We start from the raw sequence: 22,495 nt of genomic DNA, 5'->3' as shown, positions 1-22,495 counted from the left end.
CAAGCTATTCTTTGAGGTGTATTTGCGCTATCCAAATAAACCATAATAAGCATTCTATATGTATAGAATGGTTTATGCATAAAGCATTGCTTCAAGACTGCTAGATGGCAAAGTGAATGTACAATCCTTCCTACATTTAGCAAGAGCAAACAATTCCAACAGCCAATGATGTAGACAATTGCACTGTTACTTGCCAACTAGAATGTCTGTAGTATAATTAGACTGCACTGAGGCCCAATTCTGTAATATTGTCTTTTGTTCCTGTCTACTAAATACAATTTCACACACGAAGACAGGCTACTCAAAGTTGTTTTATTTCAAAAGCTTGGATAGCTTCAAAATGTTATGGAGAATCCGCACATGTAAAATACCTTACAATACATTAGAATCCAAAAAGGTACCAAAAAGTACAGTAAAATTAACACTTCCAGAACTGGAAATGTATGACACAAAACAATACAAAATAAAAAAAAGTGGAAAAATGACACTGGTTCCCTAGGACGAGTTGTTCTGTACAACTGGAGTAACAGAGTCCATACTTAACTCCAAGAGGCAGTCCCAAGATGCAGAGCTGCAGTTTAAGCAGACCCCAATCAGTTCAGTTTTTTTACCTAGTGATAAAATCAGCAATTAATCTCTTGCAAAAATTTAAATAATGAACATCTGAACAGATCCAAGGAATCTTACATGATAGCCTAACAAGATCAGTTTGTACTAATATAGCTGTAATACAATATCCAGTCAGAATTCCATTTTCTCTGCAACGCAGACACTGCCACTGCATACCTGAAGTGTTCAATATGGCTTGTAGTTATTTTGATGACCACCACGTCTAGGGGCTTTTCCATAGCTTGCACTGCCCTGACCTACAAATATATGGAAGTCAGTTATTTTGTCCAACCATAAATGCCAACTGGTTAAAGCAACAAACCCCACAAAAAAAAAATGGTACTTTGTTAAAGGCAAGTCATGTTGCCACATTAACAATTTCAAAGGTAAAATGGATTGATGAATAAATTAATGAATGGGGGTATAAAAAAAAAAAAAAAAAGAAAAATATGTATGCATTATAAAAAAAAATCTAGTACTTACTGTAGTCATATCCAGGCCCATATCCATAATACCCATATCCAGAATAGTCATAGTTGCCATAGCCTCCATAACCTTGATTTCCATACCCTTGACTCCAGTAGTTGTTGTAGCCTTGATTCCAGTTCTGCCCCTGACCTGTAAGTTTAAGTTGAGACTTTAGGAATATGAACACTGGGGACATGGATTTAAGACAGTAAAGATATTTAAGGACAAGAAATAAACCCATCCTGATTTAAAGAATTAAAATTAAAGAGTGTTCAATTAAACCGCTCTAATAGCTGGGATTCTTTATGTCAAGATAGAAGTTGAGGAGGAGACATTAAAAGCGGCTGCAAAAGTATGTTGCTTTCAGCATTTGTAAAAGGAAGCATAACGGCAGCTATTTCCTTTCGCCCTTAAAGCAGAACCTAATGCTGTGGGTGGTAAGCTTCTCCCATAATCCACAAGTACGCACAGATATGGCAAGTTTCTTTTGTCAGTTAGTACCAAGTCCTGGCAATTTTTGAGCTAGAGTTTTCACTAGGTTTGCTTTGGGATTACTAAAATCAAAATGCCATAATAAAAGTCTAAGATTTTGGGGTTTGAAATTTGGGATCTGACAAGGCTCCAATGCAGAAAGGGGCAGGTGAAAAGCATTCTTGCCTGCCTAATTGCAGTCTTTCATGTAAAAATTTGCCGAGCATTGCCATGTGCAGTGTTTGCTAGGAAACAGTCTACCAATGGAGCTGCCAGGACTAAATCAAGTCACCTGGGTCAATCAAGATGGCCAAACATCAAATAAAGGAAGTGGAGTTAAACACCCCTATCTCCCAGTAATTATCTTAAGCATTATTACTCATTTTGATATACAAAAGTTATTTCAATCTTTATAATTTCTATATGTACGGTTATACTTTGTACTCACTATGTATTTATTATGCACCTACAGTACATATGGTCAAATTAATATGTGTAACTTCGCTATATGTTCAATACACCTGAAGAAGCCCAAGGTGGGGGAAACATGTTGGGTCATCAACATACCTATGCAACATGATATATTTTTGTTATATGTTATATATCCTGGTTAGAAGTCTCATGTCTAGTGCCCCCATAGGGCCAAGTTACAGATTGAATGATATATTGTCCAGTCATTTGGTTTATGAAAGGACTATTGACAATGTTTTTGTATCACTTGAAATCATTTTCAAGATATCTTCATTTTGCTTCAAAAACCCTCCTCTCTTGTGTTTCTTTAACATTAAGCTTAAACTTGCAGGTATATTCCTGGTAGATGGCCATCATTAAAAATCTGATTTTGGAAGCGTGAATGCTGCAACTCCCCTTACCAACTAAGAATGCACCATATTTGCCTATACTTACATATGCCATGGTGCTGTATGCACCCGCTATGATAATCTGTCATTTGCGCACGCTTAAGCCAACATAAGCACTCAAAACAAAACAGTCAATAAAACTGCCCAACACAGCATGTATGATGTTCCACTTGGTATGCAAGAAAACCCCAATGGGCTCTCCTTCCAATAAGGATTTTATACATTACTCTAAAGAAACTATTCTCTATGGCCAAGTTCAGAATGGCAGTTGAAAATTGCCCCTGAATCTTTTCAACTCAAGCACTTTCCACATCTTAGGTCAAGAAGTCCCAGCACAGCTTGGAACGCCTTGACAGACCTGTATTAAGTTCCCCTTAAATTGAAAAATTATGAATGGGAACCAATATTTCCTTTGAAATAGGCTGCTCCACAAAAAAGGGACATTTGACAGTCTCATAACAGGCATCTATACATACAAACACTTGGTCCAAATATTAGGGTAACTACTCCACAAAATCTTACTTTCAACTCTTGACTAACCTATTTATATAAGGTATGTAAACTGACCATTCATCCTGTCCCACTTGCTTCAGGGGGAAGTAGGGAGTAAAGTATCAAGTATTGTGAAACACGTTAGGATTAAGGGAACTTTACTGTATTGCTATGGCTGTTCCTCATTTGTATGAGAATTCAAAACTCAAACACCATTTTTTTTTCTAACCGTAACATTTAATCACTTTTAGATAATCCAAATCTGGTGCCAAAACCAAAAATGTAATATAGTAGCCATCATAGAAAGGAACTATTACATTAACTTTAAGACTTCTTCCTCACCTGTATTTTCACCTGGTGTTTATACCAGTAACCCTTCCCACCCCATCGATACAACACAAAATGGAGTTTATGTATTTTAATGTGTACATATTTCTTTAGGTGTAGATTGCAAGCACTTCTGGGCAGGGTCCTCTCCTCCTGTGTCATGTCAGTAATATGTTGGCACCATATAAATACCTTTTTTTAAACACTTGAAATGTATATCCAATGGAAATGTTTGCCATTAGCATCACTGAAACCATGAGGGGGCAAATGATTTTTCCTCAACCCACTAAAATTTAAACTGGCAGTAGCAAAGATCCAACTGCCACAACCTCTCACGATTGTCAATCTCCTCCTGTGTCACTGTCTTGTCATTTGCTACTCCTATTTAATGTACAATGCTATGTAATATTGGTTGATGCAATAATAAAAAAAATATCTGCAGGATAAAGCACAGCAGCCTTGTACAAGTCCTTGCCATTTGTGCTCACCTAATTAGCCAAATGTCTGTAAATGAAACAAATCAGATGTACAGGTACAATTAATGAACAAACGTGGTATCCACTTTGACACTGCAGTCATTTCACTGAAACCTACAAACTGTTGTAATTTTAACATTACCTTTTCCACCTCGTGTTCCTCTTCCACCGAAGCCTCCTCGGCCACCATACTGTTGCTGATAAACCTCTTTGGGTTGAGCTATCTTTATTTCACACTAAAACAAAAACAAAAGAAAAACTATAAGACACCCATGCACGCACTACCCATGTCAAATCTAAAACAAAAGTAGAATCAGATGCAAAGTAGTATTCAAGAGGGAGAATATGTCTCTGGAAAACCTTTACACAGCTACCTCTAGGGTTTTTAAATCATCAAGTATGCACACCAAATATGACACCTTTTAGTTGGCGTCTTGCAATGACATGTCCAGGAATCTGTTAGTGCCACACCCCTGGAGCTGCCATCCTATTTGGCAACTGTTAATTCTGTAGATGGCAGTATAACCCAATAAAGTTTTTTGGCAGGGCAAAGGCAGTTAAAAAATGCTCACTAAATAAAGGACTTTCAAGCTGCAGTTGCAATTTAGGATTTAGATTGTTTTACCTACCAGGCTAATAGATCCACATTCAGCAAAGTTTGTGTGTGTTGCATTCCTGTACATTTGAGTAAAAGGCAGCCTGCAATTGGGCCTACACAGTTGGAGTTCACTGGGACAGTAGAATTAGGCAACACACTTTCTAGATGTTTCTTTATATGAAACCGTGGCTTCCATAAACGTTAGAAAATGAAATGCAACCAAAACGTGTAGTAGTTGGGGGGGGGGGGGGGGGGGGGGGGGGGGGGGTTGGTTGCTGGCTTTCTTAAGTGTCATGGGAACCCTCTATATATTGTTCAGTATAAAGAAATGCAAGGGTGCAAGATTTGCAGATTACTTTAAAACCCAGAGCTCCTACTGACCAACCTACAAGTGACCATTACAACAAAGTACATAAAGCAAAAAGAAAGCCACACTAGAGATTTATTACAACATGTACTCACTAAATGTTTCCCCTTTGTGCAAGAAAAGACTAATAGGTAATAGACTGAGGTCCACTTGAAAACTGGGTTTCTTTGTTAGTACCCTTAATTCTGCTGAAATTGGTTCCACAAGCATTACACACTGAAAGTTTAAAATTTGTCTACCATTACAACCAAAACCCCTGCTGTTTTAGTACAAACAAAAAAAAAAAGAAAAGAAAACAAAGACATTACCTTGCTGCCAGAAACATTATGGAATTTCTTTTCCAGGACCTTTTTTACAGGTTCCTCCTCTTTAAATGTAATGAAAACAAAGCCTCTTCGTTTGTTAGTTTTTGGATCCATTGGAAGTTCAATAGATTCAATCTGTAAATTTAAAATCACATAAAAAAAGGTTAAAAAAAACCCAAGTCATTCTAGATTTCTGTACATAAACATTCCCCAGCTGGAATAGGCTGCCTTCTTTCTGGTAATAAGCATTCAGACACTTAGCATCAGAGGGTTAGTCAGTAAGGGTGCCTTTGTGCCTAATACCTCTGAAATTGTAAAATAGCATTGGCAAAAGGGATTATTCAGTATACAAGTTTTGGCGCAAAACTTACGACAACTAGGGTTCAAAATTATAAAAGCCTTCTAAAATCAATAAGCTTTGCCAATGCATGGCAAAGGCAGCAAATTCCAAGTCAGTCAACAAAATTTAGTTTTCCCGCTTTAAAAACAAAAATTCAGCGAGACTTGGGGGACTGCCAACTCTGCTATCAGTGTCTGTGTTACATACTTTTGGTTTCCACTCTGCTACCAGAACAGACAGCTTGCCCCACTGTAAGGTGTAACTTTCTCCCTTTTTTTATGATACATTTGTAACCGTAATTAAAAAGTTTTTAAAAAACCCATTTAAAAAAAAAATTAAAAAATAAACACTTCCCCAGCCCTTTTGACAGCAGAAGGCAATTCAATATCTATGCACTTTACAGATGCTACAAGCAATAATCAAGAGCAGTTTGCCATCCCAGTGATATCCATATTAATTGGAAACTATGGTTACCACTATGCAAGCATTTATGCATTTGCAAGCAGTTTTTTTTTGTTTAAAAGAACAGTTTCAACTAAACCCAAAATTTGCAAATGCAGCAAAAAGCCAGGTAGTTACTTGCCCATTAGCACTCCTGGGTGTTTCATCAAATTAGGCCTAAATTACACTACAATAAACCAATAGTTACACTTTTTACAAAAAACAAGTCTCGGATACAGAGCAACCATTAAAAAGTTGAAAGTATCAGAGAAAGTAGAAAGCTGACAATTCTAGGTATTACTATACATATTTAACACTCAACCATAGTCCTCCAAATAGCTCCCCTCTCTAGGTTATGGTAGTACCTAAAATGTATAACCCTAGAACAGGCAACTTAACTGGGTAGTTCACAGGAGTCTGGCTACAGTACACACCGACCAAAGGTCATTTTCCTAGACCTTAAACCATGGTCAAAATATCTCACATCAAGACAAGAATGTAGATAGCATTTTGGTTAATATGATTACTATGCAAAAATATGAACAAGCCATCACATGTAACATTTAGGAAAAATCACATCAGAGATGCAACATTGCCTTTGTTTACTTTTAGGATACTTAAGTTTTACCTTGGATTAACCAGCTTTTAACGTGTTAGTATACTTTCTTTAGGGCAGCAGGCCTATCTACCTCAGAACGGACAGTATAACAATTCAAACAACTGGCTACATCCGAACATGTCAGATCTTCAGGACTCACAGGTCAAGGGGCAGTCATGTGATGTATGCAGCTAAAATTTTCTGGGTATTCTACAGCCAATTGAAGACAGGTTTGTTTCCAACACCTCCCTTTTAACAATTGTAGTTACTTTCAGTAACTAAACCTGCAGAAGTGGCAGGTTTAAAAATATTCAAACTAGTCAGCAATCTAAAAAATATTGCAAATTTACAAAGCAAGGAGGGGGCAATTTAAATAAAGCTAGCATGCCAAACATTAAGCATTTAAAAACAGTATACCCCCCCCCCCTCCTCGTTATTAGGGGGAAAAAAAATACTCAATGCTTAACGTGTCTAAGGGATTTTACCCCACCTACGGCAGGTCAGGGGAAAAAAAAAAAAAAAAAAAAAATGTTCAATTAAATGCGGTTTCAGCAGATTTCTAAAAAGCTCCATGTGCATGGATGAAAGCAACCATACCTCACCAAATGTTCCAAAGTATTCCCTGATCTTCTCTTCACCTGCTTCTGGGTTTAGTCCTCCAACAAATATTTTTTTTATTGGATCCTTTTTCATCGCCATTGCCTTTTTTGGATCAATTACTCTCCCATCAAGTCTGTGTTCCTTCTGTTCCAGAACCTGTCATAACAAAGAACCTTAAGCAGTCGAGAACTTTGGATTTTTTTGTTTAAAAAAGGGTAGAACTCTGCAAACTACAAACCTTGTCCACACTAGAAGCATCCTTAAACAGAATAAAGCCAAACCCCCTAGATCGACCAGTATTGGAGTCCATTTTGATTGTGCAGTCAGTCACTTCACCAAACTTTGAAAAGTAATCTTTAAGGTCTTTCTTGCTTGTGTCCCAACTGAGGCCACCGACAAACATTTTCCTAAAACATTTTAAGTTACGATAGTTTAGCAGGCAATACAAGTAGTCCAGGGTTTTCATTTTTAGAGATGTCAATTTATAACCACTAGAGATAATTATTCTTGAAAATTAAATGGTCACCTCACAGGTTTACCAAATGCAATTGAAGCCTACTCATGCAAGCAAACCATTTACAAATAAAATAGTACAATAGGATTTATACCAAGCCATGACAGGATCCCCACTGGAGCCAAGCTGCCAACAAATTTGATGGTGCAGGGGAATCTGATGGCAAAAGCCACAGCTAGTAACACCAATATGGACCGCTGTGTAATATATCAGTGCTATATACTGTATTAGGCTCAGAAAAGCAATCCCCCCAATCAAAAAAAATTGTTTAGGGTCCATTTAGAGGTGATGTTATAAAGCAAAGATTGTGTAACATCTTTCAGTACCACCCATCAAATACATTGAGCAGTATCCAACTGACAATACACTAAAAAATTACATGGCTTGTTGTAGTACACAATAGACCAACCACATTCAATTTTTAGTGCATTATGTTCCCATTCCACTAGGAATAAATGGGCTTCCTTGGAAAAAAGGAAACCAAATGCAAGCAAAGGTTATGATCCAGGGCAAACATTTAAAGTACACCAGTAATATCTTCACAATGCATTATGTTTTAACTTTCTATAGGTTATAGGTTGTAAAAATGACAATACACACCAAAATATTTTTAGTACAGAGCAGTGCCAAGAAAATACAGTAAGGTTAGACCCAGCATCTTTTTTACAGACAGCCTAGCCAGTTTCATTGCCAGTTGATAAGGAGTTCAACTTACCAATTACTAACAATCACTTTTTTGTTGTTCCCCCTCCCCAGACATGTTGGTAAATTTAGATCTCTATCCCCAAAGTCATAAAGACACAATATGTTAAAAACACATGCCATGCTTTCAGACTGATAACCAAATAAAAATGATCAGACTAGATCAAAACTGACTAGAGAATCAGGCAGACTTATTACATGGATTGAGAAGGTTAAGATAGCAACACAGAAAGCAGCATGTGGGCGTAAAGGGAGGGCAAAACTAAAATATGAGGGGAGGACGAAGAGAAACAGATTGGGGAATGATAATTGCAACAGGAAAGCTTTACGCTTCACTATAGTGACTGGGAAATGCATGAGACTCCAGTCACAGTAGAAGGCTTGTGCTTTCTTTAGAATGAGCTGGTGGACCCAAAACATGCACACAAACTAAATAAAGATGTGACCGGAATAGATCACTGCAAAATGCTAGGTGGCAGCTAAACACTACATTTTACCCACGTCTGTAAATTGTACTATAAAAACATACCTAGAGAAAAAAAAACATAAAAACACACACTATACATATACCATCTTCGTTGTCAGGTATAAAATATTTACCATAGAAGAAATATTTATTTTGGGACATAGCACAAGGTAAGGGTTTCTACTTAACATTTACAAACAATAAGTGAATAATATAAACACAGCCACCAACATTAGAAGCCCCCATCCCCCTCCCACAACAACGAGATAAGCAACAAAGGCCCTGGAAGTGTTGAGGTGGCCTAGGCCCTCCCTGCACCAGATGGCGCCAACAAAAGCCTACAGAACAAAGGGAACTGGCAAAATACATTTAGCGGCCTCTATACATGGAATACATTTCAAAAGCGAAAAAAGTTTAAAAATCGTAAATCACTTACACTCCTTCAGTTAAAGGGGAAGAAATTTCTGCTACGCACCCTGCGTCCTCCTCCGCTTTACTCGCATCGATTTGATCGCCCTCGGATCCATTTTGGCCTTCCTGCTCCTCAGAGGGTTTCACTTCGGCGACCTCGGTGTCTCCGGCTTCATGGCCATTTTCAGAGGTCTCCATATACTGCTGCTCAGCATCAGACATGTTTAAAAGTCAAATAAATGACGCCTGAAAAACACAACAAAAATCTAAGACAAAATTCTGCGGCTACGTATTTCCTACAGGCCTACAAAGGAGAACACTAAATCTGTGCGGCTAAACGTCCCCCTCCCCCACCGCATTCATCAAAAATACGTCGTATAGCAGGACACGCAGTTTTAAACAAGAGCGGCCTGCTAAAAATAACTACACAAACCAAACCCTATACTACCGCCAAAAATACCAAAATCAAACAACGTCAAGGGACAAATTCTCACACACCCCCACAGCAGCTCAATTCCTTCAAAATGGACTCTACCGACAATGCTAACTCGTGGCTACCTTTATAGAGCCGGAAAGATGCACTCTTAAAGACGCGGCACCGCTATTGGCTGTTGGCAAACGTCCTTTGTATTAACCAAAGCTCACCATTGGAGCATTTATCACGTAGCTCTAAATGTTGGCATCGCGAGATTTTATAAGCCGCTGATTCGGGACCCTGGTTTCCCAAAGAAAATATCTTTGAATTGTGTTGCACGCGCCGGCCGGTGTAATGATTATAGCGACACACTTACATGCGATATCATTTTATAAAAGAAAGCAGCTCCTTTAACATTTACTCACTTTCACGTAATCCCCTCGAGACGTTCACAGAAGCGAGATTTGACGTCACAGATATAAAATGGCTTCGTGAAAAAAACGAGCGACACATTAATTTGAATAAAATATTCTGGTAAATACGTGTAGAATACTCGAGTTTACCCATTTTAACAGCTTCACTCATTTATATCCTTGCAGTACGATTACTGTGTTTTTTCTATTAACATTCATAGTTATAAAAAAGCTAAGTAAACAGAACGTGTAATATGTCACAGGGTAGGATGTAAACATCTGAACACAATTTTAGGTGATCTCACATTTTGCATAGTTTTTTCTATATATGAAATCATTTAAATCACTTTTATCATTTCTATACTTGTTTCAGGTTTGCAGCACAATTCTAATAAAACACACACAAGAATATATATATATATAACATGTTTTGCAATGAATATGTTTGATCAGCTAAAATTTAAAAATAAAATGCATTACATTATCTAGAATATAAACTAGTAACTAGATTTAGGACATTTGTTAAGCTATGTACACACGTGCAATAATTGTCTTTGGAAAGCATCATGAAAGATCCTTTCCAATGACTAACATGAATGAGCGCTGTACATACAGCACAGTTCTGATCCTTAGAGAGGGGCGGGGGAGAACGACGGAGCGGCACCCCCTTCACTTCCATTGCGATCGTTCGTCATCCGTGAATCCACCAGGACGGTCGTTCGGACGATGAGCGCTGTACACACGCCAGAGTCTCAGCTGATATCAGCCCTGAGTCAATTATCAGACGAGAACCATTGCACGTGTGTACCCAGCCTAAGAGAGCTTTAGTTCTACATAGTTAGGTTAACCATTAGGCAGAATTGTTCGAACACTACTGTAAAGCTACGTACACAGGTCCAATGGTTCTCGCCTGATATCAGTCGGCTCAGGACTGGTATGGCGTGTTTACAGCGCCCATCGTCCGAACGACTGTCCTGGCTGATTCACAGGCAATGGACGATGAATGATCCTAATTCAAGGGAAGGGAGATACCGCAGCAGGGTGCCGCTCTGTCGCTTCCCCCTCCCCCTTCATAGAGCAGAAAGGTGCTGTATGTACAGCACTGGGTCATGCATCGTGCAGTGCAGTCCATAGTGGTTGGAAAGGATTGTGAAAGATCCTTTCCAACGAATATAATTGCACGTGTGTATGCAGCTTAAATTCCCCTATCTGATACCAACTGAGGCTGTTGTGGGAATAAATGCAGATTTTCTATTTATAAAATTACAGTGGCTTTTCAAAATGCTTCCCCTTCTCAATATAAAAACATCCCTTTTTTGGTTATTTTAAAGCTGACCTTCAATCTAGAAAAAAAACTATAGACAATATTTGTTTATTGCACAATTTGAACATACAATTGCCAATCAAACACCCTTTTTTCCTTGTTTTCTTTTCTACGTTTTTTTTTTTTTTTTTAAAGGGTGGAGCACCGCAACCCCTAATTCTCGATCGCCTAGGTGATCAAGAATGAATGGGAGCGCAGAGCCTCCCGGAATACCTACATCATGCATCCCAGAAGGCTGCTCCTTCTGTGCTTCTGCCGACCCAGGCGAGATCGGGTGACGTAGGTTGGACAAAAATTTTGCCGAACTCATTGCGCATGTGTAGAATCTGCAATTTTTTTTCTTTTTCATGAAAAGGCGCCTTCTGCGCATGCCCGAGATGCTGGGGGCATGCACATAAGAAGCACCCAAGTGCCTCCCGGGATGCATGACTTAGGTATCCCAGGAGGCTTTGCGCTCCCATTCATTAGGGGGCGGTACTGCACTTTTTTTTTTTTTTTTTTTTAAAGGGTGTTGTACTTAAAAAAAAAAAACAACAACATTCTTACTTTACATTAAAGGCTTGTCTACCCTTTTATGTAAAGTGAAAATTCTGAGTTTAGGTACGCCTTAAGTTGGAAATAAAGTTTCCTTTTTAAACATTAGTACCACATCTTTCTTCTTCATTTGTTTACAGTAAAAGGTTTTAGGTTGATTGGGAGGGTAATCTTTCAGTCTCTGGGGTAACCATGCAACATTTCCAAGAAGGAAATTATAAATTTATAAGTATTATAAAAGGCCCAATTGGTTGGTTTTCACAAAATCTGGAGCTGGCTCCTGATGACATTGGAAATAGAGATGGGTGTGCAAGACCTGTCATGAAGCATAGACAAAAGAAAACAACAAAATCAAAATATTCCTATAAAAAGTTTACAGCAACAAAGGTTACAAATGTTACACATACATAGATATTAGGCATAATATGAGACATGTGCAATCTTTGTATACATCTCCAGTGTAATATATATATGGGTGATAACTCCAACACAACGGTGCTCAACCCTTTTTCATCTGGAGTCCGCTGTTGACATTGAGATAAAACTTCTGGGCCACAATGCAAACAAACATCAAAGATAAATCATTTTAATTTAAAATGAGATTACATTGAAATGTTTTAGGTTACTTAATGTACAAATAAAAGAAATTACAAATCTGCCCTCACTATTTGATGATTTTATTAATGATAATAATTTGATCATTTTATTAATGCGACATTTCATTAATTAAAAATTCAAAACTAAAGCTACCCTGTTTCCCCGATTATAAGGCACTGTCTTATATTTTTTGAAATGCCAAAATATGCCCTAGGTCTTATTTTCAGGGGATGTCTTATTTTTCCATGAAGAAGATTACAGTACACATTTATTGTTGAAAGCCACTCATGATCACTCATGTTCCATTGTTAGTTCCCTTCTGATCACTCTATGCCATTCATATTCCCCTTCTGATCACTCATGTGCCATTGATTGTCCCCTTCTGATCACTCTATACCATTGATTGTCCCCTTCTGATCACTCTATGCCATTGATTGTCCCCTTCTGATCACTCTATGCAATGACTGTCCCCTTCTGATCACTNATTGATTGTCCCCTTCTGATCACTCTATGCCATTGATTGTCCCCTTCTGATCACTCTATGCAATGACTGTCCCCTTCTGATCACTCTATGCAATGATTGTCCTCTTCTGATCACTCTATGCAATGACTGTCCCCTTCTGATCACTCTATGCAATGATTGTCCCCTTCTGATCACTCTATGCCATTGATTGTCCTCTTCTGATCACTCTATGCCATTGATTGTCCCCTTCTGTTCACTTACCGGTAATTAAGTGTAGGCATCTCTGTTAGGGCAGGGATCTCCGTTAGGGCAGGGATCAGCAGCTTGCTTCCTGGTGCAGAATGCCAGCTTTTTACTTTCAGTTTCACTCTTCACTGCAGGCAGGAGCAGACACGTGCTGCAGCCAGCATCAAGGAGACACACACAGGATCAAATATCGGGGGATGTCTTATTCACGGGTGAGTGTCTTTTTTAAATTATTTTTTCAAAAATCGGGGGTGGCTTATTTAATGGGGATGTCTTAAAATCGGGGAAACACGGTATCACACAGTGCTGGCCGGTCATATATTGCTCCCACGTATCATTCCTGTACCAAAGAGCAGAAACTACACCATAAAATGTGTCCTGTCAATTATAGGGGGGCGCTAGGCTTTTTTGTACCTCAAAATCTCTGCAGTAGATACTTCCAGAGAAATGCAATGTATGTGACAGATAGCCAAGGGGTATATTTTCTTACTACTACATCTTCAGGTCTCTACATCTCCCCGTTCCTAAGAAATTAGGTTCCACAGAAGTTAATTAGCTTGCTATGTGTAACAGACACACCAGCAGCCGCCCAGTCTGTCACACCGTAACGTCTGCAGATTTGACTCCAGTAAGCGGCGCTGATCGTCTCCCCATAGGCAGGGTTCAATGGCATGAGAAAGCGGTAACCGCACCACAACCTCACCTCCAGTCTAAACGCAGCCTTAAAGTTTTGTGAGTAAGTATATATTTGGGGCACCACAGCACAGAGTGAATTGGCAGTACTCTAATGCTCATTGCCATGGAATAGAGGCTGAAATTTGGTTTAGTAGCTCTCAGGGTCACATTTCAATGACAAGTGCTGTGGATGATATGAAAGATTATACATGGGGATAACGACAACTGCATGGACAAAGACACAGAAAAATGTGGGCAGGGAGCATCCACAGCTGATTGCCAGGACTATAGTACACACCCACTCTCATGGAGCCAACACTGAGCATGCTCAGGAAGCTCCCTCCTCCTCCTGATAGCACAATCTGGGCACTTCTAACACATCTAATCCACAAGGTGAGTAATATGTTTCACCCCCTTCCATTCTTTTTTTGTCTTTAAAGCGTACCTAAACTCAGAAATTTGACTTTACATTAAAGGGTAGACAACCCTTTTATTTAAAGTAAATTTTTGTTGTTTTTTTTTTTTTTTTTTTTTGCGCCTGCCTAATTTTTAAAAAAAAAAATAAAGGGTACAGCACCACCTCCTAATTTTTGTCTTTAAAGCGTACCTAAACTCAGAAATTTGACTTTACATTAAAGGGTAGACAACCCTTTTATTTAAAGTAAATTTTTGTTGTTTTTTTTTTTTTTTTTTTTTGCGCCTGAAGCAGTAGGAAGATTTTGGATTAGGAGAGGAGAAGATGGCGGCACCTGACGCTCCCTCGGCACCGGGCCGAAAAGGAATACCAGGACAACACAGGATCCAATGCAAGAAACCTACCGACAGATAGACTGATCTCCACGATTGAAAGTAAGTGTGATTTTATTGTTTTGGGTTACTTTTGGGTTTACTTCCATTTAAGATAGGGGAACCAATACTATGGCAAAACATATGTAGTACTTGTTTCTGCAATACACAGGTTCTGCTATGTTTAGATCTTTAATAGACCATTGAAGGTAAAGGCACCTTGTCCTTGCATCCACTATGGGATCAAAAACTCCCAGAAGTGACTTAGTCGGTTTGCACATGTAACGCTTGTGTTGAGTCTTAAATCATGCACAGAATATTAGGGTGCTGAAGTAGAAGATGTGTGTAGAATGGGTGGGTCCTTCTGTATTTAAATTTCACTGCATGACTGTCAGCTCCAGAGTCCTGTTCCTCTGGGTAGTCACACTTTCTGTCTGCTAACTAAATTTACCTATTTTTGGATTAAAGTGAGATTTCAATTATTATAAAAGATTATTATAAAAAGCCCTAGAGGTGGTTCTCCCTCTGTTTCTATTGCTAATCCCTAGTGTTTCAATAAAGCAGGAAGGAAAATGGATTTTTTTTGCAAATATGCTGCATTTGGTTACATGTTATACCCATAAATCTAGGATATATTACCTTTATTCTACAGAATTTAAGAATATTTGGGTAGATATGCGACTTAATGTTCCGATATCTGTGCATAAACATGGAAGAAATAGGAAAGGAATTTTACCCTTAAGAATTAAGGCAAAAGAAAAGAGTTTTTTTTGGCAAATATAGAACATTTGTTTTTTTTTTATTTGGTTAATGAAGTGCACATAGGACTAAACATAGTTCATCTATTACAAAGCATAGATAATTACAAAAAAAAGTCCACTATAAGTGGAGACATATGTTATCACAATGCGTTAATGGGGGAATCAAGAGCAGTCTTGATGTCCAAAATAGTCTTTAAAAGGCCCACATCAAATGGGAGGAGTCTTATGAAGATTTATGGAAATACATTGAATGTGACTTAGATTCAGATGCATTTCACTGTGTTGGATTTTTCAGGGGAAGTAAACAAGTAGAATAAATTGCTGTGACGAGGAGGTGAAATTTATGGAAAACATGAGGATATAAGTATATAAATCAAATAAGGTTTGAAAAAAGTGTGCATGCTCCAGGGAAGATGGCAGTAGTGGCTTGATTCATGTGGCACCCCTCCGGCTCCATAAACTGCTCCAACACAGCATTCGGGGGCAGCAGTGGTTTACAGATGGGAGGAAGACCCCATTACTCAAAACATCAAATTACTCGATTCTAGTAGCGCACTTGGTCCGGATGGATTCTCTAATGCCTAATATAAAGCCTTCAGTCCACAGCTGACACATTTAGTAGAATATTTCAATTTCCTAAGGGTGGTACACTCCCTTCCACCAGGAGCAAATCTGTCCTATTTCAGCGTTGTACCAAAAACCAGCGTTGTACCAAAAGACTCAACAGAGACAGCCAATCACAGACCTATTTCCTTAATAAATTGCGATTTGAAGATAACGACGAAAATGTCTGTATGCTTTAATTTCTTCCTGGAAGTTCTTCCTGGAAGAAGATAAGGCTGTCTCCTGATAAAGGAGATAGAGCTTATCTCATTGCTACAAACCAATTGGGGGAATGGACTTACAAGCGAAACTATGCTACGCTCCACTGACCTAAAGAAAGCTTTTAACAGCTTTAATCAACTGAACTCCTTATATGACAATTCTGCAGGACAAAAATCCCTGGGAGGATTTTTATCCACCAATATCTCAATTTAGAAAGGGACAGGACAGGGTTGTCCATTATCTTCCTTTCTATTCATGCTAGTCATAGAGCCCCTAGCAATAACTATCAGCTCTAATCAAGATAATAATGTTACCAAAGCTTTTTGAACTTTTAGATGAGTTTGCAAGACTCTCTGGCCTCCCAAGTAATTCGCCCCAAAAAGCCCACCAAGTAGCTATTTTGATTTCTCATAGGGGGATTTGTATTGGGGATTCAAAAGAACCCAACCGATCAAGCCTTTTACCAGGCCAATTATATTATATATTATATATATATAATATATATTATATTATTATTATATATTATTGTCAGTTCTAAAATGCTGGTCTCGCTCGCCCCCTCCTTGGCTGGGACAAATTGCTACAATAAAAATGAATGTGTTACCTGGAGTGTTTTATCTTTTTCTCAGCTTTCCAATACATGTTCCACAACAGGTCCCTAACCACTTCCAAACTAAAATTATGGAGTTTATATAGGGAGGAAAAGAAGCATAATTCAAGAAGCCAACATGTTCACCCTCTGATCTGTAGGTCTTCCACACATTACAATAAAGCAGCACAAATAGCACAACTATCTCTAACTACATTACCAGCAGCTCACCCACAATGGAAGACTTGGCGTGCTCTTAAGTAGCCATAGAATTAATGATGTGGATTACCAAGAAATCCTACGGTACACTGTCCAAATTTGGGACAGGCTCCAAACTAATACTAAAATATGTTCCTCCCATTCTCCACTCACACCCCTTTGGGACAACCCAGAGTTCTCCCCTGGGAAGGATCGAGGTCGATATAAGTGGTGGATAGAAAAAAAAATTTCAGCATAAATGGCACAGATTAGCCAAAAACGTGGTGTGTACACAGCTAGGCTGTATGGGAGCCCCAGATCTATACAAATATTATTTGGCGGTCCACTTACGATATATGCCACTGTGGACTTCACCTTAACCTTGCAATGTATGTAGGGAAATTGCGGATGGCTGTATTGCTCCCATACACCCTAATGTTATGCTTTGGAACTCGTCCCTGCTAGTGTTGGGATGTACATTGGATTCAGCTGAGTGGATGGAGATCTGGGAGGCAGCACACAAAAACTCTATATGTACGCTGTATAAAGAAAATTTGTAAAAGATTATTCTCAGATGGTGCCACACTCCTGAGGTGCTCCATCAGCTATTTTCGGGGACTGATCCTACTTGCTGGTGATGTGGGATCTCCCGGGGGCACCCTGGAGCATCTTTTTTGGTCCTGTCCCATAATCAAGGAATATGGTCTCAAGTGAATAATTTACTTTCAAATGTGCTCCAACAGCAGATCTCTCTGGATCCTCTCACCCACCTTCTAGGCCAGCCTTTTTCACTATTGCCTAAATTTACCTGTAAAGTAGCTTCTCATATTTTGGTTGCAAAATGATCTGCAAACTGATCCCCTCTAAATGGAAAACTACTTGGGCAACTTCCATGGCAGACTTACATACCAGGATCCAGGAGATACGACTTATGGAATATCTCATGGTCCCTATTCGGAATAAGATGGTCAAATTTGAGAACACTGGGATAGTTGGGAGCGTTGTTACGCCCTGTTGCCTCGATAACTTTTGGCATTTTGTTTTTATATCCTTTGTCGCTGCTACATTCCCACCCCACCTTTATAATTTTTTCCCCCTAGTTAGTTTTGTTTTTTCTTGGGTAACTTGTTGTTGATTTACGGTTCAAGATGTGTTGAATGTTTGATGTTACTTTCTTCCACATACTCTACACAGTATATATACTTGAGCACATTTTTCACAGTGATTATATTAATTGATTGATATGTTCTGGTTTCTCATAAAATACAATCCCAAGTTTGTTATAATAACTCTAGTTTTTTTGCACTTTATTTTTTTTATTGTTTCATAACCTCTTTTTTTTCTGTATTTCTGTGGAAAATTTTTCAATCAAAATACAATTTAAAAAAAAAAAGAAAAAGGATTTCAGATACAGGAAAATAAAATAGTTTGTATTTTTCTGCTGATTGCTAGCAGATAACAAAAGACAAATCTCTTTTTTATATGCTGACCTTGTCACTTACCCAGTCACAAAGCTAAAATTTATGTGTTCCTTGGAGGTGGATCTAGGCAAAACTTGGGGCCAGGATGAGTGGAGTGAAATGACCAACTCCCTCTATAAAATATCACTGAACTCATCACTAATAGAGGCCAATTATAACATTTTTTTAACTTCCCTGGCGGTCTAATTATGTCAGTATTTTTATGCTAAAAGTGGTACATTGTTTTGCATGGAAATTTATTTTACATTGTAGGCCTATAATTTTTAGGCATAATTCACTGAAATATGTCCAATATTTAATACATTTAACAATAAACTTTAGAAAACCCCACAAAAATCAGATTAAACAAGGGTGCTTAAGAAATACTGAAACCTGTAATATAACTGTACAGTAGCATACATAATATAATTTTATATATATATATTGATTACTATATAATGAATAATAATTGATTTCTAGTACAAAATAATTTGAATTTCCCGCCATGCTCCCTCACACTCACCAATGCATGTACCAACATCACCGGGAACTCCTGGAGAACGTCAGTGCACTTGCCAGGGGAAGATTGGAGAAGAGGATGCGGCCCAAAAATAGGATCCAACAGGCAGGACGCCGATGGGACCAGGCAAATGTTTTGTTTTATGTTTTTAGCTACCTCGAGTAGGCCCGGGGTTACCGCTTTCAGCATGTTTTTTTTAACCCCAAGCCACACTCTGGGGTTAAGATGGTACTTGGTCCTGGACCGCATATTTAAATACCATCTTTCATCTTTTCCATTGTGCTTCAGAGTTTGTGAAATAAGGGGCACAATGGAACACATATGGTGGTCATGCTCTGTAGTGCAGACCTTTTGGTCGGAAATAAACTTCTTTTTACAAATAGACTGTATAACTCAACTTCGGGTGTCTTGTTTAGGAAAGTAGATCAAAATCTTTCTAAACCAGCCTAGAAACTGGCTAAACTTATTCTGTTTCCCGCCCGTGTAACACTGGCCAAGCATAGAAGATTCCCTCATGACCCCATAATCACCAAATAACTGGATTATGGTAAATGATAAGCTAACAAGTACCCTCAATAACACATTAATAGATAAATTTGATCAAATCTGGGAACCCTGGGTGATGTATAGTTCTAGCTAAAATGATAATTTTTTTTTAACATAGTTGAGCTCTATCAGAGTAGTTTGATGGTTAAGGTCTCCTTCCCCCCATTCCGCCCCTTCCTTGTGTGTCAATCAGTTCTAACTAAAACGCAAAAACGAAAAGTCTGACAGACCTAAGCAATAAATCCATAGTAGAAATCCTATGAATGTTTCAAACTAAAAACAACAGTTTAATTCAGAGTAGATCTACTTTATTCTTGATATTGACGACTTGATGTCTTGATGTAATGTGTATTCTTACTGTTGCTTTGTTATATTGTTCTGTTGTAAAAGTTGTATGCCCACGTCTAGGCGTGGTATGTAACAGAAATATTGTATTGTCTTTTTTTACCTTGTCAAAAATGTAATGAAAAGATTGAAATAAAAAGTTTGAAAAAAGAGAAATACATGCAATGAAATAAAGTACATATATAGCAACATTCATTAGTAACTAAATCAAATTGCTTATCAAAAAAATAAATCTAGCCAAACCAACAATCACCTACTTGGGTTGAGATAGCATATTGAGTACTATATATACCAATGGCATAGGGTTTTTGTATATAAAATCTATTACAACAATATTTATAATTGTATCCAGTGGTGAATGAAGGTCATAAGGGTTAAGCTACGTACACACTTCCAATAATTATCGTTGGTAAACGAACGACGAACGATCCTGCACGATATCTGCGAACGATCGTATAGCACCGATCCTGTACATGCAGTCCGCCGGTCCGGTCGTTCATTTCCAGCGACTATTCTCGTTCGTCGGCGTCGTTGGTTACTTTTTTTAAGAACGATTTTTGCCCAATCGATCGTTCGTCGTTCATTTCCAACGATAAAAATTGGAAGTGTGTACGCAGCTTTAGAGAAATTTCTGGTTATCAAGGATATACCTGGGGAAAGAAATGTTAACAGTGATAGCCACAACAGGAGTTGGGTGTGTAGTAAATCAAAAGAAAAAATAGGCTTGGGTATGTTTAAGTTATATATATATATATTGTAAAGACTATCATAAAACATATTGTAAGACTATATGTTGAAGACAATATAACATTATTAAAACTTCGTATTCCAGTATGTAGTATCAGATGATCTAATTCAAGGAGGATTATGCAGATAATTAGAAAAAGGGGAGGAATGAATGCATACAGAATCCTATACGTATATTGAATTAAGCTTACCACGTTTTATGCCCGTAGTGGGGTCTCCAACCTTTGAGTCTGGCATCCAGGATATATAGAATCTAAGTCATGTGCTACAGAACTATTCCTTGAAACAGAGTGCTATGGGAGGTCCACTATGTCTTGCCAGACGGACCAGGGTACAATGAATCTCTATTCCAACAAGCAGCAAACCAATGGATCAAAGAAGCAACTGGAAGTTACACATGCACCATTCTGCCCATAAATCCATGAAATTTGATGATGTCATAGGCCTCAGGAATACCCTGCATTTTTTCACTTAAGGTTTGGAGTTTCTGAAATGATTCTTTATTTACAATTCTATACACACACACATACACTTATTACATACACACATACATGTATATACACATAACTACAAATACAAAAAATAATTAACTACTGTCCTAATCCTGATAAGGGCCATAGATGTACAAGTTGGGACTCTTTTCGGTATAGAGTGGAACAAAGTGTTATTTATCCAATCTCAAGGTTTTCGGTGGAATTAAGTCTTCACAACGATACAAAATAAAGTAACAGGTAAAAGGTCCCTTCCTCTGTCCTAGGCAATGTTGATTGAGAGGGTAATCTTTCAGTGTCTTGGGTAACTATGCCACATATCCAAGTAGGCTGCATGTTTCACACAAGGAGAAGTATTCCAAATGTCCCCACTGGCCATGGCATTTCCAGTCTTTTTGTATCTTTGTGACAAAGCAAAAATGGAAAAGACTGTAAAGAATACAAAAGTCCAGGGAAAATTATTTTATAGGAAGACATCCACCTAGTGTCAATAAATACAGATTCATCCATCCTTACAGTTCAGTTATTATTGTGACAAAGTTTATCGATGAGTTTAATGTTCATAGCGTATATATTTCTAGGGTCCCTGGTTAATTTTACTTCCAGTAAGTGTTATAGGTTGATTGCACCAAAAAGCCACAAGAAAATGCCCGGATCTATCTGCTTGGGACATATTGTAGAACAGTGGTCACCAACTTTTTGGAGCTTGCAGACCACTAAGTGCACGGACTCCAGACCACGCATGCATGGGGAGCCATGTGTCACTCAAAGGGGACCCCCCCACTTTCCCATCGCAGGTCTGAGCCTGCGATGGGTGAGTTGGGGGGGGGGTTGTGTCCAAAAACATAACCCGCCCACCGCCCTGAGCCTGCCAGGCATACAGGAGACATGGTCTGCGCGTCTGGCCGGTGTGCCCCCCCATGGGGTCTTTCTCCTGATCCCGCTGGGGGGTGCACCGGCCAGAGCTGCATCTCACTAGTGGACCGCGGACTGGGGGTTGGGGACCCCTGATTTAGATGATTCAAGAGATCTTACTAGTGGTTCAGTGGAGATGTTAAAAAGTAATGGTGATAGCGGACATCCCTGTCTAGTACCTTTTCTTATATAGAATGGACACAAAGAGAGTCTTTGGGTTAGTATTTGTATGACTGGATTAGAGTATATAGTTTGGACATAATTAGGAAATATGCCTGTTTTAGGTACCATACAAATAAAAGCTCCAGAGCCTGTTGGGGGGGGGGGGGGGGTTGGGTTTTTCTAATAAAATATAAAGAGATGTTAATGGGGACTGCAGATCTTGTGACAATTACGTATGAAGTTCTGAGCAAAAGACATCCCTGGCCTTAGGCCCTGGCAACAAAAACATCACCCCTGGCTCACCATTGGCTCAGTCCTTGTGGACTTTAAGCTTTTGAAACAGCTGGTGGCATATGAGAAAAAAATGCAATTCATAAAACTGTGTCTATAGGAATATAATGTAAAGAGAAACATTGTTGCTTGATCGAGTGTTTGCAT

General features: G+C 38.6%; 1 protein-coding gene across 3 annotated transcripts; it reads right to left on the bottom strand.

Moving 5' to 3' along the window:
- Positions 1-298: 298 nt before the first annotated feature.
- Positions 299-9,617, bottom strand: HNRNPAB (heterogeneous nuclear ribonucleoprotein A/B). 3 transcript variants are annotated; one of them, XM_072400776.1, is made up of 9 exons: positions 9,544-9,617; positions 9,071-9,291; positions 7,191-7,359; positions 6,950-7,108; positions 4,977-5,108; positions 3,846-3,939; positions 1,093-1,227; positions 787-866; positions 299-611 (listed from the first exon to the last, which is right to left on the bottom strand). In XM_072400776.1, exons 2-8 carry the CDS (start codon positions 9,265-9,267, stop codon positions 796-798), a joined length of 957 nt encoding a protein of 318 aa, XP_072256877.1. In that variant the 5' UTR covers positions 9,268-9,291; positions 9,544-9,617; the 3' UTR covers positions 299-611; positions 787-795. The 3 variants fall into 3 exon arrangements, with proteins under 3 accessions (XP_072256877.1, XP_072256876.1, XP_072256878.1); XM_072400775.1 differs by having other exon boundaries at positions 299-866; XM_072400777.1 differs by having other exon boundaries at positions 299-866; positions 9,110-9,291.
- Positions 9,618-22,495: the final 12,878 nt, after the last annotated feature.

Source organism: Pyxicephalus adspersus, chromosome 2 (genome assembly GCF_032062135.1).
Source record: "Pyxicephalus adspersus chromosome 2, UCB_Pads_2.0, whole genome shotgun sequence".
Lineage (NCBI taxonomy): Eukaryota > Metazoa > Chordata > Amphibia > Anura > Pyxicephalidae > Pyxicephalus > Pyxicephalus adspersus.
Note: the sequence above shows the minus strand (reverse complement) of the source record. Positions and strands in the feature narration are given on the sequence as shown.